Here is a 17,465-nt window from a genome sequence, read left to right as displayed (position 1 = left end):
TGAACCACTTCTTTTTGTCTGAAACTTTGTCTAAAACAAACTTCTAGTCTTTCTGGCTTCATCATGCCATGAATAAATTTCTCAGCTAAAAAAATAACTCAATCCTCAAGTGTTCCTGCTGCTGCTATAATAGAGGGTCTCGGAGACAGAACCTGGCAAACAATACCCTCTTGTCGCATTTAATAAGGGTGAGTCACTTTAAACTAGACAAGCGAGCACTGTATTCCAGAAATTGTCTCTTCCCACTGTGACTGAAAATATTCATTGATTTTAGATATATTAAACTAAAAACACACTCAGAAATAATAAGTAACTTTCATATGTGTGTATGAGTATGGTTGATACCCTCCATACTCAAAATGTGCTCCATGGATAAACAGAATCCATCTCACTTGGGAGCGTGGATTAGAAATGCAGAGTATCAGGCTCTATCTCAAACTTACTGAATGAGAATTCCTGTTTTTTAACAGAAACCCTAGGTGATTTTAAAAGCCTTGAACAAGCCCCAAATGGGCAGAGCTGGTTGCACTGGAGTTTTTTATGTAGGCTCCCGAGAATATAGGCTTTCTGTCCTTTCAAAATAGTCTATACCCATGGTTCAGCACTTGCCGGACCCCACTGCCAGGGTTTCTCATTTAGTAGGTCTGGGATGGGACCCCAGAATCTCCATTTCTAACCAGCTTCCAGGTGATGCCTGTGGTGATGCTGCTGGTCCAGGAATCACAACCACTGACTCACATCACCTAAAAATCACATGTTGCATATTCAGGGGATTCTGCTTCAACTGCACTCCCAGGAGAAGGGGGAATATTAAGATAGCAGAGAGAAAAGAGCAAAAGAAGTGGCAGCAAAACGTTTCATTTGTGTTACAGGAAGATAGCAGTTAAACGTTCCTTTGTACACAGTGGGGTAAAAATAGTTGAAGAAATTACTATAGCAACAGCTGTGTTATCCTCTAGGTTTTTCTCTACTGACAATTCAGAAAAGGAAGCCTGTCTTCCCATCTTACAGAAATTGTTTAAACACTGAGCCTTATCAAAAACAAAAGCCACAGGAAACAGATCCCATTCGTTAAGGACTATGAGGTAACAATACAGATTTAAGATGCATTTGAAAATGACTCTGAGGCCTGGATTTGGATTCTTTGGTCAAGCAGTGAAACAAAAGTCAGTTTTTTATATCTATGACTCTAAAACCAGAAAAGGACAGCAGAACGATGTTGAGAACATCTTACCAATTTTTAAACTTTAAAAATAATCTCAGTTCCTATTTAAGAGTCTCAAAATTATAAATAAAACAATGTATGTATGTATAAACCAAAGAGCTCCACCTAGAGTTGAAAAAAAAATATTACTTAATGCACACAAATAGAAAAGCTCCATTCATCCATATCTTATGTATAGTCTTTTTTGTTGATGTTGAAAATAACTATTTTTATGAAATCTTTACAAAAAGGATAACTTTCTGAAATGTGAAATACTGTTAATTAAAGGAGAACTGAGTTTCAAATAATGCTGTAAACTACTTACTTCTAAAAATCTGACAGTAATATTTGTTATTATGGATGATTTAGAAGCCATTGTCTTAAAGCAAAGTATTTGAATCATGTTTAAAGCATCATAAAGAAGATTAAAAAATGGATTCTTACCTGAACTTGCTGTGACCTTGGGCAGCTCACCTTCCAGCTCTGAATTTTCTCACCACTGAGGATTAAACAAGATCAGTGGTTCTCAGCCTGACTGCACTTTGGAAGTACCTGGGAATATCAAGAAATTGATGCCTGGGTCCTACCCCTAGAGATTCCAATTTAGTTGTCTACTATAGGGCCTAACCTAGTTGCCTTTGAAAAAGCTCCTGGGTGATTCTAATACACACAGAGGCTGCTTTGGATCAGCTTGCTCAATTGCACCCCCCAAACCTATTACTCTAGTTAGTGGTTCTTATGCTTCAAGTACTTCAGAGTCACATGGTAGTCTTGTCAAAATACAGATTGCCGGACTCACTGACAGCTCCCCCCAGCCCCCGCCCCCCGTGGCTAGGGCTTCTGATTCTGTGGCAGCCCAAAATTTTGTATTTCTAACAAGTTTCCGGGCTTCCCTTGTGGCTTAGCTGGTAAAGAATCCCCCTGTAATGCTGATACTACTAGTCCAGAGTCATAGTTAGAGAATCTCTTCTACATGGTGACCTCAAAACTACACTTCCCTAACTCCCCAGATTATTATTCCTCTATTTTATCAAACCACAGTATGATATTGTTAATTAGTCTCCCCGATTCCCGCCTCTCTACCTCCAGTTCTTAGCCTACACTACCAAGTTAATATCCTAACCCCCAAATTCTGTGCTGCTCCCTGACTGAACTTTTTCAATGACTCCCCAGTGCTGAAAGAAGACAAGACCAACTAACACAACATACAGGATTTTCACAGTTTGACCCCAAACTTCCTTTCTAATCTCAGTTTCCAATAGTCCCTGACATTTGCCTGTGCTCCAGTCACTTGTATCCAAACACACACAAAGGCTCAGTGCCTTTGTGCCTGGTATTCCCTTCTCCTGGCATGTCCTTATCCCACTTTCTCTTTTCGACATGCATATTCTGTCTGTTCTGTGTGCCAGGACCTGTGCTAGGCTTGGGGAATTCGGGGAGAACAGGAAGACCCCTTCCCTTCCGGAGTCTTGTGATGTGGTGGGCATTGTTGAGCAGTGAACCCACACCACTACCCACCCCCCTCTTCTACTGTATATTTTCTCTATATTATGAAGTTTTTGACATCTTAATAAAACCTTTCTGGCTGGAGACAGGCTGCCCCTCCTGGAGGCTTGCCAATTCTTAGAGATAGCCCTGAGCTTGTCTTTAATGCAGACTAACCCCTCTGAGCCCTACCCCCTCCACTGGGCCCCGCATCCCAACAGGCAGTAATCCTTTCTCTTAAATATCCCTCAGGCTTCCCAGGTGGCTAGTGGGAAAGAACCCGCCTAGCCACAAAGGAGACGCAAGAGATGTGAGTTCCATGCCTGGGTCAGGAAGATTCCCTGGAGTAGAAAATAGCACCGCGCTACAATATTCTTGCCTGGGAAATCCCATGGACAGAGGAGCCTGGTGGGCTACAGTCTATGGGGTTGCAGAGAGTCGGACAGGACTGAGCAACTAAGCACTTACTTAAACGTCCCAGGGCCAGATTCCAGGCAGCTAGGGACAACTCTACAGTCCAAAGCCCTCCACAATGATTCCAACAGCCAACCCTAAACTTTTCACCTGCCCTGCCTTGCCTTCCTACAGATACCCCCAACAAAGGCTCTGGCCTAAACCTTCCCCTCGCTGCCTCCTGATTCCCCTGCCATTGTCTCTTTGACTGTGCAAGGCATGCCTACCTAGCCTTCTGTCTCCAGGACCTGTGAGCATAGTAAACTTTTCTGTGAACTTTAAATAGGTGGCCCCACCAAACTGACCATCTCATAAAAGAACACTCACCTTGGTTACCATGGCTGGGAAGCTGGTTTCAGCTAGAGATGGCCCATGTTGCACACAAGGAAATGCACTGCAGGCTGGTGGGGGCAGGCAGAGGTGGCAGGGAGGTGTGAAGTTTGCTTCCCAGATAAAAGGGAATTGACCCAGGGCCATCCCCTCCCTCCAGCCTTCAGCCACGGTGCTGGAAGTTGGAGTAGTCCTTTTACAACCATGAGGAAAAAAGATAAGAAAACCCCACAGACCCAGGCCCTGACACTGAGGACCAGCACACAGAATGCAACATCCACTGACCTCCAAGCCCCTTTATATCTAAGAACAAACCCCCTCACCTGTTGGAGCCACTTGCTTTAAACTTGCACTACAGCTGAAAGCATTTTCTGGGGGCGAAGATAGGGGATAGCAAGTAAGTAATTCCTAACAGCTGTGCTAAGCGATGTGAAGACGCAGAGCACAGGGTGGGTGAGAGTGGAGAGCAGATAACAGCGTGAGTGGGGGGTAATCAGCGAGGCTTGGAGGTAAGGAAGGCAGAGGGGAGAGCATCTGAGAGTCCTAAGAGAAGAAAAGCATGGTATGGAGGAGACTGAAAGGCCAGTAACAGGGAGAGTGGCTGATGAGGCCAGAGAGGCAAACCCAGGCCCATCCCCTCAAGGTAGGAGGGAGCACCTTCCACCGGGCACCCCAGCTCTCCAGTCCCAGGCTCCTCCCTTGTATCTCCCAACCTGTGCTGAATTCACCTGCTTCCCTCTTTCCCCCAGACAGTTTGGACGTTTCACAATACCTTTAATCATTTTGTACTCTCAGCAGGGAGATGGAAAGACACTGAACATTCACTGAATGAAAAAATTATCATGATAGGCTACTGTAACTGTTTAATCCAGTAAGAGGGCTAATGTATGACTGTTTGTGAGGCCCAGTTCTGCAGTCTAACCCTACCACCCACCCAGGCTGCCATTTGTACGTGACCGGATGAGATGCTTGCCCCATTTGAACTTATTGCTATTAAACTATTAGGTGACCTTCAATGAGCCGGTCAGCTCTAATTTCCTGATTTTCAAGTATTTTTTAAAAGCACAAAGAGCTTGATGTTAGCACCCCAGCCAAAGAAACAGAAATACTTCTATTAGGCATTGAAATATTATCCATATTCGTTTTTAAATAGCAGGTTTGGAGTAGCTTTATTTAATTTCAATTTCTTAATTTTTATAATTGACTTGATTCACTTAAAATCAGTCCAATTGTTTACTTACAAATTACAGAGGCAAACAAAACTTTCTCATCCATGAGTCCTTATTTGACTCAGTATTTATTTGAAAAATACTTCACAGACTATAATAGAAAGTGAATCACCAAGTTTAAATTTAAAACGCACTCATGTTTAGGAATCAACAGTTTAAAAATATTGGGCAAAGCACACACTGTGGTCGGGGAGGGCAGCAGGGAGCAGTATTTTAATGGTCTGTGTGCTAAGGCACTCAGTCGTGTCTGACTCTTTGTGACCCCCATGGACTGTAGCCCGCCAGACTTCTCTGTCCATGGGATTCTCCAGGCAAGAGTACTGGAATGGGTTGTCATTTCCTTCTACAGGGAATGTAAACCATAGGCTTTAGTTAATAAAAATGTATCAACACTGGCCATCAACTGCAGCGAATGTATCACAGTAATGCAAGATGTTAATTACAGAGGAAGTGACTTACGGAGAGATATATAGGCACTCTCTCTACTTTCTGTTCAATTTTTCTGTAAACCAAAAACTGCTCTAAAAAGTCAAGTCCATTAATTTTTTAAAAATGTGTTGCATTGTGCGTTTATTAAATATGATGAACTAAATTCACATAAAGTGTAAACTTTAAAGCAAAAGTCATGCATCTAAGTACTTTTAATAAAGATGTTATATTACAGAAGAAAAGCAATGACTTAGAATTTGAGGTCTAAAACCTGATATTAGAACTCTCACTCTACTGTAGGTATTTTTCATGTTTCTAGTTTTCCAACAGAGTAACTGATATCAAATAAGTTACATTAAATTTTTTTTCCAAAATTACATCTTCTCAGTGAATTTTTGTTCTTCTGAAAAATGTCTGTCTTCCATATCTCCATAGAACATGTCATGAAAAACACACACACACAGATAGAACATCTAATGGAACTTTCTTAATAACACTGCTGCTGCTGCTGCTAAGTTGCTTCAGTCGTGTCTGACTCTGTGCGACCCCATAGCTGGCAGCCCTCCCTGGGATTCTTCAGGCAAGAACACTGAAGTGGGTTGCCATTGCCTTCTCCAATGCATGAAAGTGAAGTCGCTCAGTTGTGTCCGACTCTTATCCACCCCATGGACTGCAGCCTACCAGACTCCTCTGCCCATGGGATTTTCCAGGCAAGAGTACTGGAGTGGGGTGCCATTGCCTTCTCCAATGCATGAAAGTGAAGTCGCTCAGTTGTGTCCGACTCTTATCGACCCCATGGACTGCAGCCTACCAGGCTCCTCTGCCCATGGGATTTTCCAGGCAAGAGTACTGGAGTGGGGTGCCATCGCCTTCTCCATCTTAATAACACTATCAGTTTGTAAAAGGATTTAAATGAATAAAGTATAAAAATACTAGCAAAGCATTTTGAGATTCTCAGATGATAAAGTTAGGAAAAACTAGCAAGTCTGTTAACAGAAATTCATGCCACTAATGGTCTGTCAGAGAAAAGTTATTTTTACAAATATTAAATAACTTTGAATCTGACACTATCTAATGATTCATGAAATCCATTGCTTCATTCCCATCCACTTCTGTAACCGCTAGAAATTTAAAACAATGGCATTTCATAGTCAGAGCAAAAGGCTGTTATTATTTGACATTCCATACAAATGCTATTTGTGAAAAAATAAATACAATTATATCAACGAATACATCTATTCTACTTCTGACTCAAACTAAACACATTTAAAGTATATATATATATGTTATCAACTCTGTATTGAACCATAGAATCTTAGTTGGACAGATCTTTGAGGCCACCTGTACCAACTTAATGCTTCCCAGGTGGTGCAGTGGTAAAGAATCTGCCTGCCGATGCAGGAAATGCAGGAGACTTGGGTTTGAGCCCTCGGTTGGGAAGATCCCCTGGAAGAGGAAATGGCAATCCACTCCAATATTCTTGCCTGGAAAATTCCACGGAGGAGGAGGAAAAGTCCAGAGGAGCCCGGCAAGTTACAGTCCACTGGGTTGCGAAGAGTTGGACATGACTGAGTGACTGAGTACACACACTCACAGCACATACTACGTTACTATCCAATGAGTTAGATCTTCTGTAACACCCTTGACTCTTCTCTATACCAGGAGTCTGAAACACTTTCTGTTAAAGGCCTGATAGTAAACACCTGTTGTCCATCCAGTCTCTGTTGCAAATACTCATCGCTGCCTTTGTAGCACAAAAACAACAGCAGACAAAACCGGAACAAATGGACATGGCTGTGCCCCCAATAAACTTTTATTTATAAAACAGAGAGTAGACCAGATCTGGCCAGAAGGCCACATTATGCCAATGCCTGATAGAGATCCCTCCCAGTTACTGATAAAATTCCATTAGATACGTTTGACGCCTTCAGAGGAAAATTCTCTGCTGGGGTGATTGAAATAAGCAAATTCACCCATTGCTATAAATAAATATTGCCTTCTGAAACAACACAGAACATCTATCCTTTGCCTTGTATCAGTCCTCCAAGTACTTGAAGTAAACAATCACAATTCCCTCAAGTAGTACTTTCTTCAGTCTAAATACCCCCATGCCGTCAAGCATTCCTTCTATTATGACCCAGTTTTCCAGACCACGTGACCAACTGATCATCCTGTTGTATACATACCCGAGTCCATTACCCTTTGAAGTGCAGAGTAGAGATACATGACATATGGTTTTCAAAATACGCAGTAATCAAGATGGAATTTTAATTTTAGAATTTGGCTCACTGTCTCCAAATACAAATGTTTTTAGTTTCCTGGGGGTTTTGTTTCGACAAAATTACTATATAGTCTTTAAGAAAAATATATTTTGTGTAGATATGGCCAAAGGTTAATGCCCAGTGTCATAACTCTATATATTAATTTTAAATGATTACCAAGAAATAGAAAGTATTTTTTGTTTCATTTTAAAACCAAAAAAAGTGGGCTTAATAAAGCAATGAATTCGAAATAGTTCCTACACATCAAAAAATGTTGGCAGAACTTACCTCTACAATTGGAATCATAGTGCAATTTACAAAAGAAAACCATCAGTCATTTTTTCAGAGAAAATGAAACACAGAAGAGGAAGAAAAACACACACACAAACACACACATCTGCAGTGTGTCCTTGGATGTTTCTGGCCTGTTAGCAAGAACAGGACATGGTTGCTATAGTCAGAGCCAGGATAAACCTCTAAATGATGGTCCTTGTTTTATTTCACATTTCAATAACTTTGGAAGAAAACATATCCATGTTTTAAAAGACAATTTAGTTCTAATTTCCATTACTTATTATCATAGCATTCTAAAAAATGTTTTAATAACTAGAAAAAATAATTTCATATTTATATAGCTATAAATGTACTACATTTGGTCTGACTTTATCACCCATTTCTGTAACTTACTGTACTTTAATTTTTTGATCATTCAGTACCTTAAAAAGTATATTGCACATAGTAGATGCTAGAGGAGTAAATTCATTGTTTAAAGTATAAATATTTTTATTTGTACCAACATCACAATTTATGTTTGTTAAGTCTGATTTAAACTCTCTGGTGTCTGCTTCCTGCTTGCTTTATCATCACAAAAGCTCTCCCTGGGTAATCCCATCCATGTACAAGACTGCAAACACTCCCTGGGTAATCCCATCCATGTACAAGACTGCAAACACTATCCACATACAGATGACAACCAAATTTGTTTCTCCAGCCCAGTTTCTCTGCAGGGATGACCCACATATCTGAGAGCCTAGTGGCACTTCCACCTGGCAGTCCAACCGCCACTAAGACAGCGGGAGCAAAGATGGAATACCCTGGGTGATCTCATGAGTGTGTGCTGATTACTCATGAGGTGCCATGTGCTGTGCTCAGCGCTTCATACAGATTTTCTCACTTAATCTTCACAGTGCAGTTAAACATGGCATTTCCTTTTACCTGAAACCCCATTCAAATGATAGCATCCAAAATATGAAATATGTAACCAACATCATTCATTAACTACGTAGTACCCATCCCCTTGCCCTTCTTCCTGGACGAATTGGAACAACAATTTGTTCAGAGCATCAACATGTCAAACCAATTTCTTAGCCTTCTTTGCAGCAAGGAGTAACTATAGGACCATATGAGCCAGTCTGTTTTGGGAAGTTCAGGAAACAACACAATCCTTATCCTTTCCTTCCTTCCTCCTGACTTAATAATGGATATTATGTTCAGCTGCACTTTTTCATTTTTTTTACCATCAGGGAAAGGCCAAGAGAAGCACAGAGACACTAGCCTTCATATCACTGAGCTATTGAACCAAGGCCAGTAACCATCTACCTCCATACTTGTTATGAGAAAAATGAACTCCTGTATGTTACAACCATTTTCAGTATGGTTTTCTACCAACTTTGGGTTTTCTACAGCCCAAGTGTTTGCAGTGTGTTAGTTGCTCAGTTGTGTCTGACTCTGAGACCCCATGGACTGTTGCCCACCAGGCTCTTCCGTCCATTGGATTTCCTAGGCAAGCATACTGGAGTGGGTAGCCATTTCCTCCTCCAGAGAATTTTCCCAACCCAGGAATCAAACCAATGTCTCCTGCACTGCAGTCAGATTCTTTACTGTCTGAGGCACCTGGGAAGCAAAATCATCAGAAACAAGTTGACTTACTTCATAGAACCCATGGAAGACTGGGGATTTGGAGGCACCAAGGCACCAAAGTGCTTCACTCAATATGCCAACAAATTTGGAAAACTCAGCAGTGGCCACAGAACTGGAAAAGGTCAGTTTTCATTCCAATCCCAAAGAAGGGCAAAGCCAAAGAATGTTCAAACAACCACACAATTGCACTCATTTCAAATGCTGGCAATACTCAGAATCCTTCAAGCTAGGCTTCAGCAGTAGGTGAATCAAGAACTTCCAGATGTATAAGCTGGATTTAGAAAAGGCAGGAATCAGAGATTAAATTGCCAACATCCACTGGATCATAGAAAAAGCGAAAGAATTCCAGAAAAACATCTACTTCTGCTTTATTGACTACATTAAAGCCTTTGACTGTGTGGATCATAACAAACTGCAAAATTCTTTAGGAGGTGGGAATACCAGAACTCCTTACCTGCCTAAGAAACCTGTATGCAGATCAAGAGGCAACAGTTAGAACCAGACAGGGAACAACAGACTGGTTCAAAATTGGGAAAGGAGTACATCAAGGCTATATATTGTCATCCTGCTTATTTAACTTATATACAGGGTACATCATGTGAAATGCTGGGCTGGATGACTCACAAGCTGGAATCAAGATTTCTGGGAGAAATATCAACAACCTTAGCTATGCAGATGATACCACTTTAATGGCAGAAAGTGAAGAGGAACTAAAGAGCCTTTTGATGAAGGTGAAAGAGGAGAGTGAATAGGCTAGCTTAATATTTTACATTCAAAAACACTAACATCATGGCATCTGGTTCCATTACTTTATGGAAAATGTAAGAGTGGTGGAAGAGTGGAAACCATGACATATTTTCTTTTCTTGGGCTCCAAAATCACAGCAGATGGTGACTGCAGCCATCAAGTTAAAAAACATTTGTTCCTTGGAAGAAAAGCGATGACTAACTTAGTGTATTAAAAAGCAGAGACATCGCTTTGCCAACAAAAGTCCATATAGTCAAAGCTATTGATTTTTCCAGTAGTCATGTATGGATATGAGAGTTGGACCATAAAGGCTCAGCACCAAAGAACTGATGCTTTCAAACTGTAGTGCTGGAGAAGGCTCTTGAGAGTCCCGTGAACTGCAAGGAGATCAAACAGGTCAATCCTAAAGGAAATTAGTCCTAAATATTCACTGTAAAGACTGATGCTCAAGCTGAAGCTCTAATACTTTGGCTACCACATGTAAAGAGCTGACTCACTGGAAAAGACCCTGATGCTGGGAAAGATTGAGGGCAAGAGAAGAAGCGAGTGACAGAGGATGAGATGGTTGGGTGGCATCACTGACTCAACAGACATGAGTTTGAGCAATCTCCGAGAGACAGTGAAGGACTGGGAAGCCTGGTGTGCTGCAGTTCATGGGGCGGTTGAGAGCCAGTCATGACTTAGAGATTAAACAACAACAACGACAAGGACTGCAGAAGACAAGACCTAAAGATTTAGCATTTGGAGCTCCCCAACAAAAAGCCAGCTCTCCATCAGTCACCACCATTCCTCAAGTCAACAAGTCTGCAATTACATGTTTGAAAATTTCCTTAAAAACCTGTTTATTCTTGGCTGTCTGTTCATATTTATGAGAAAGTCACTGAAATATAATTGTAGGGGAAGGCTGGATATGAAAGAGAGAAGCAAAACAATCAGAAAAAAAAAAGACAAGGAGGGGTGAAAGGAAAAAAAGAGAAACTTAGAGGAAACAAAAACAAAGCAAAAAGCAGAAGAAAACTGCAAAATCACATTTTCCTCAGAGAAATATGAAAACAAAAACAAAAACCAAGAACAAGGCGCTATGAAGTAGAACAACCAAAATATTGCAGCAGAAACAAACAAAATTAATGGAAGTTTGGAAGATGAAGTTGAGACAATTTCCCAGAAAATGAAATTTGGAGACTAGGTAAGAAAAGTCAAAAATTAGAAGATTAGGGCCACATAGAAATCTCAAAAGACAAGAACCATGAAGTGAGAGAGAGGAACTTCCCTGGAGGTCAAGTGATTAAAAATATGCCTTCTAATGCAGGGGACTTGGGTTCAATCCCTGGTCAGGGAACTAAGATCCCACATGCTGTGGGGCAGTTAAGCCTGCATACTGCAACAAATGAAGCCCACAACTAAAGAAAGCGTGCATGCCACAACGAAGACTCAGTGAAGCCAAAAAAAAGAAAATTTTAAACAGTGAGGGAGAAAGAAATTGTCAAAGGAAGACAATTCTTCTCTAAGAGCCCAACATCTAAAGTGGAATTAAAACATTCATGAAGGTAGATGACTGAAAATGCAGAAAAAGAGGAAGACATTGAACATCTAAAAAGTTTTCTGATAGGAACAAACAGGTGTGGCTTCCAAACCTTTGTATGAAAATGACATCAAATCTCTCAACACAAGAAGTCACGGAACTATGCCTTCATAGTTCTGAATGGAAGATGATTTGGGGCATAAGATTTTATAACTCCAACAACCGAGTATGAGGGCAGATGAATGCAGGCAAAGACAAAAACTTTTTGTCTCTCAGGAACCTTTTGGGGGGAAGCATAGGAGAATTAGGTTTCAACAAAATAAGGGACTAAATCACTAAAATAAGGGACTAAAGGAATGAAAACACATGACTGAGGAAAAGAGAAACCCACTCTATGAAATGGGCAAGGCGCTAAACACCAGAATGACTGCTGTTTAGGAAGAGAGGAAGACAAGCTTCTGGGGAAAAGTATAACTGATAGGTTATAAGATGCACTCGGACATTTGGAGGTAGATCTTCTCTGGGGGTTAGAAAAATAGTTTGATAGGTATATGGAGTTTCTTTTAGAGAAAAACAGTAAAGTGTTAGATTGAACAACATGAAATTTAAGTTTTGTAGTTCCAAATTTTGTCCAACATTGGCTATTTTATATGGTTCAATGTAACTTACAAGTAAGTAACATGATGCAGGAAATCTGCATCAAAAACTCTAGCAATAACAAAAGAAAAGTTGGAGGAATATGTGAAATAAGAATGTCAGATATTGTTATTGAAACTCGGTAACAGACACACGGGGTTGGTTCATTGTCCTGTATATATCTGAACATCCCATAAGAAAAAGGAGTAAAAACAAAAGAAAGAAAGAAAATCATGACAACAGAAAACGTGCAAAAGTTCAATAATCTTTTAAACAGCAATGCTCAGATGAAATCCAGTTACGGGACCACTGGACACAGAAAGAAAATGTCAATGAAGGCCCATCTACACTAGACCGTCACTCACAGTGGGTCAGGCAATGTCAGGGATGTGTCCCATCCCCATTCCATCCTTGAGAGCGTCCCAGGTGGAACAGTGGTAAAGAATCTGCCTGCCAATGCAGGAGACATGGATTTGATCCCTGGATGGGAAAGATCCCCTGGAGTAGGAAATAGCAAGCCACTCCAGTATTCTTGCCTGGAAAATCCCATGGACAGAGGAGCCTTGCGGGCTACAGTCCACAGAGTCTCAAAGAGTTGGACATAACTTAGCTACTGAGCATGACGGTGGCAATTCCACCCCTTCCTTTATGTCTTGACTCCAGTGATTCTAGGATTGCTCTGCACAACTTAACAGTACTGACAGCTTAGATCTAACGTTGAATAAGGCAATCATTTTTCACTGCCCATCAGTTTCCTCCCAGTCCATTTCTCTTCTTGTCCAAACCAGATTCCGGGATACATCATTCTATGCATACCCTGTAAATACCCTTAAGTCTTGGCTCTCTCATTTCTGGTCTTTGTAGCTAGCAACAACCAGACCTGGAATGAACCCTACCTCCTGCCTTCTCTGCATCTGTACACAGAGAACTAAATATTACTGGAGAAAATCACTTAAAGCAATTAACAGGCTTAATGTTATATTTATTATTGCAGATCATATACTGGCAAGTTTACTCTTGTTGCTGTTTTAAATGCACCTACGTAACTTGAAACAAAGTGTAAAAAAAGAAAGAAAGTGTAAAACCAACAGCCAATCTCAAAATAAAGCAATGGATGCCAAAATACTGTCATGGCATCCACAAGGAACTGAAAAAATAAATGGCAAGTTAGAATTCTACTCACAGCAAAGATATTTTTCAAGAATGAAGGTAAAATAAAAAAACATGGAGACAAAAAAAATCTAAAACAGTTTTGAATCACCAGCAGGCCTAAATTAAATAAAATACTAAAGAACATTCTTTTGGCGGAATGGAAATATTCCTACACAGATGCCCAGAGAATTTAGGAGGGAAAGGAGCAATAAAAATGGCAAATATATGGAAAAATCCCCCAAATACTGACTTTTAAAAATAATGTCTTATGAGATCTAAAATATAAAAATTAAAATATACCACAAGAGCATCCAAATAAACAGGAAGATAAATGGACATAAAAGTTTCTATAGATCTAGCATGGTTGGAAAAGAGAATAAAGATACAAATTAATATCAAATTTTGATAAGTTATACTTGTATGTTGTATCTCCAGGGAAAGAACTAGTAAAAGAAATAGAATATACAACTTCTAAACTAATAGAGAAAAAAAGTAGAATATTAAAAAACAGTCAATTCAAATGAAGGCTAGGAAGAGGAAACAACACAGAACTGATAAAGCAAGTGGAAAGGACATAGTAAGATACAAATTTAATTCTAAATATGTCAGTAATTCCATTAAGCTTAAATGGACTAAATAGCCTAATTTTAAAACAAAGGTTATATGACTACATAAAGAAACAAAACTCAACAATATGCTGTTTACAATGGACACATATAAAACATAATGAGGAAGAAACATTGAAAATAAAACAATGGGAAAAATTCTTTGCGAATACATTTAGAAATTAAACCCATATAACTCTATTAATATCAGGCAAACACACACACACACAAAGTAACTTTAAGGCAAAAACATGATTAAAGATAGAAACACTTGACAATGATAAAAGGCTTAAGTCACCAGGAGACTACAAGTCTAAATTCGCACATGTCAAATATTGACAACATGTACTAAAAATACTATACATTTGTGTATATATAGTATTCTGTCAATTTATATATATATATAAGTTTATATTTTTGTCAATATATTTATAAATATATCTATCAGAGAATATATATGTGTGTGTGTGTGTGTGTGCATATATATATATAAGTTTAGTTGCTCAGTCATGTCTGACTCTTTGCAACCCCAGGGACTGTAGCCTGCCAGGCAGCTCTGTCCATGAAATTCTCCAGGCAAGAATATTGGAGTGGGTAGCCATTTCCTTTTCTGGGGGATCTTTCCGACCCCGGGATGGAAACTGGGACTCCTGCATTGCAGGCAGATTCTTTATACTCTGAGCCACCAGGTAAGCTCCAGTATACTAATATTTAAATATACGTAGTTTATGGGGTTGCAAGAGTCAGACATGACTGAGCAACTAAACAACAAAAGTAGTACCTACAAAAAAATTATATCAAGTGTACTGTTTACAAGTAAAATGTTGAAAGTGTGATATCAGAAACAAGACATAGATGCCAGTAATCACTCCTGCTTCTACTCAATATTGTACTTAAAGCCCTAATCAGTTTAGAGAGCAAAAAAAGAAATAAAATGTGAAAGAATAGGAAAGTAAAAAATAAAACTCTCATTATCCTCAGATGATAAATATACAAAATTCAAAAGAATCTTCATGTAAATTATTGCAGTCAACAAGTAGGTCTAGAAAAGTCTCTGAAAATAAGGTAATACACAAAACTCAATTATATTTCTATATATTAGCAACAAACATAAAAAATGTTTTTAAAGGTCACATTTATAATAGCATCAAAACTACCAAATACCTCAGGAGGAAATATGTAAGACCTTTATGCAGAAAATTATCATATACTATTGAGAGAATTAAAGAAAAAATAAATGAGAGATTTATCATATTTATGACATAAATTTTAACTAAATTTATCTAAAATTCAGTTCAATCCCAGTCAACAAGTTATTTTGTGGAACTTGATCTAAAACTTACATGGTAATGAAAGGCACTGAAATAGCCAACACAAAGTTGATGAAGCGTGAGTTAGAATAACTTGTCTACCAGATGCCAGGACTTAGGAGAAAGCTACAAAAACTAATATGGCAAGGCAGTGATGCAAAGATAGATAAATAGGCCAATGAAACTGAATAGAGAATCCTGAAACAGACCCATGCATATGACCCACGGACACTTGATCCAAGGTGATACTACAGGAGAAAGAGATTTCAGTTCAGTTCAGTTCAGTTCAGTCGCTCAGTCATGTCCGACTCTTTGCGACCCCATGAATCGCAGCACGCCAGGCCTCCCTGTCCATCACCAATTCCCAGAGTTCACCCAGACTCTTGTCCATCGAGTCAGTGATGCCATCCAGCCATCTCATCCTCTGTTGTCCCCTTCTCCTCCTGCCCCCAATCCCTCCCAGCATCAGAGTCTTTTCCAATGAGTCAACTCTTCGCATGAGGTGGCCAAAGTACTGGAGTTTCAGCTTTAGCATCATTCCTTCCAAAGAAATCCCAGGGCTGATCTCCTTCAGAATGGACTGGTTGGATCTCCTTGCAGTTCACGGAACTCTCAAGAGTCTTCTCCAACACCACAGTTCAAAAGCATCAATTCTTCAGCGCTCAGCCTTCTTCACAGTCCAACTCTCACATCCATACATGACCACAGGAAAAACCATAGCCTTGACTAGACGGACTTTTGTTGGCAAAGTAATGTCTCTGCTTTTGAATATGCTGTCTAGGTTGGTCATAACTTTCCTTCCAAGGAGTGTCTTTTAATTTCATGGCTGAAGTCACCATCTGCAGTGATTTTGAAGCCCAGAAAAATAAAGTCTGACTGTTTCCACTGTTTCCCCATCTATTTCCCATGAAGTGATGGGACTGGATGCCATGATCTTCGTTTTCTGAATGTTGAGCTTTAAGCCAACTGTTTCACTCTCCATTTTCACTTTCATCAAGAGGCTTTTTAGTTCCTCTTCACTTTCTGTCATAAGGGTGGTGTCATCTGCATATCTGAGGTTATTGATATTTCTCCCGGCAATCTTGATTCCAGCTTGTGCTTCTTCCAGCCCAGAGTTTCTCATGATGTACTCTGCATATAAGTTAAATAAGCAGGGTGACAATATACAGCCTTGACATACTCCTTTTCCTATCTGGAACCAGTCTGTTGTTCCATGTCCAGTTCTAACTGCTGCTTCCTGACCTGCATACAGATTTCTCAAGAGGCAGATCAGGTGGTCTGGTATTCCCATCTCTTTCAGAATTTTCCACAGTTTATTGTGATCCACACAGTCAAAGGCTTTGGCATGGTCAATAAAGAAGAAATAAATGTTTTTCTGGAACTCTCTTGCTTTTTCCATGATCCAGCAGATGTTGGCAATTTGATCTCTGGTTCCTCTGCCTTTTCTAAAACCAGCTTGAACATTAGGAAGTTCACGGTTCACATATTGCTGAAGCCTGGCTTGGAGAATTTTGAGCATTACTTTACTAGCATGTGAGATGAGTGCAGTTGTGTGGTAGTTTGAGCATTCCTTGGCATTGCCTTTCTTTGGGATTGGAATGAAAACTGACCTTTTCCAGTCCTGTGGCCACTGCTGAGTTTTCCAAATTTGCTGGCATATTGAGTGCAGCACTTTCATAGCATCATCTTTCAGGATTTGGAATAGCTCAACTGGAATTCTATCACCTCCACTAGCTTTGTTCATAGTGATGCTTTCTAAGGCCCACTTGACTTCACATTCCAGAATGTCCGGCTCTAGGTCAGTGATCACACCATCATGATTATCTGGGTCGTGAAGATCTTTCAACCCATACATTTATATATTATACATTTTTCTATGTATGTGTTATAGGTGAAAGTCACTCAGCTGTGTCCACCTTTTTTGCAACCCATGGACAGTAGCCCCCAGGCTCCTCTGTGATGGGTTTTCTCCAGGCAAGGATACTGGAGTGGGTTGCCATGCCCTCCTCCAAGGGGTCTTCCTAACCCAGGGATCAAACCCAGGTCTCCTGCATTGCAGGCAGATTCTTTACCAACTGAGCTACCTGGGAAGCCCCTTGTATGTGTTATAGTTCACTATAAAAAAAAAAAACACAAGCATATTGATGATTAAAAGTAATGATAGTAAAGTAATACAGAAGAA

The 17,465-nt window shown here is 39.9% G+C and overlaps 1 protein-coding gene across 6 annotated transcripts in view; it reads right to left on the bottom strand.

Moving 5' to 3' along the window:
• ACYP2 (acylphosphatase 2) overlaps positions 1-17,465 on the bottom strand; it is a 179,390-nt gene that overhangs the window by 135,611 nt on the left and 26,314 nt on the right. For 2 of the 6 annotated variants that reach the window (XM_027555282.1, XM_027555283.1), the window contains exon 4: positions 1,649-1,703. The exons of 3 other annotated variants lie outside the window; for them this stretch is intronic. In XM_027555282.1, coding sequence (XP_027411083.1) covers positions 1,649-1,703 — 55 coding nt within the window. Of the gene's footprint in view, positions 1-1,648; positions 1,757-17,465 lie in introns of those variants that run through there. One more of the 6 variants, XM_027555287.1, reaches the window with a different exon arrangement.

This window comes from Bos indicus x Bos taurus, chromosome 11, assembly GCF_003369695.1.
Source record: "Bos indicus x Bos taurus breed Angus x Brahman F1 hybrid chromosome 11, Bos_hybrid_MaternalHap_v2.0, whole genome shotgun sequence".
Taxonomy (NCBI): domain Eukaryota; kingdom Metazoa; phylum Chordata; class Mammalia; order Artiodactyla; family Bovidae; genus Bos; species Bos indicus x Bos taurus.
Note: the sequence above shows the minus strand (reverse complement) of the source record. Positions and strands in the feature narration are given on the sequence as shown.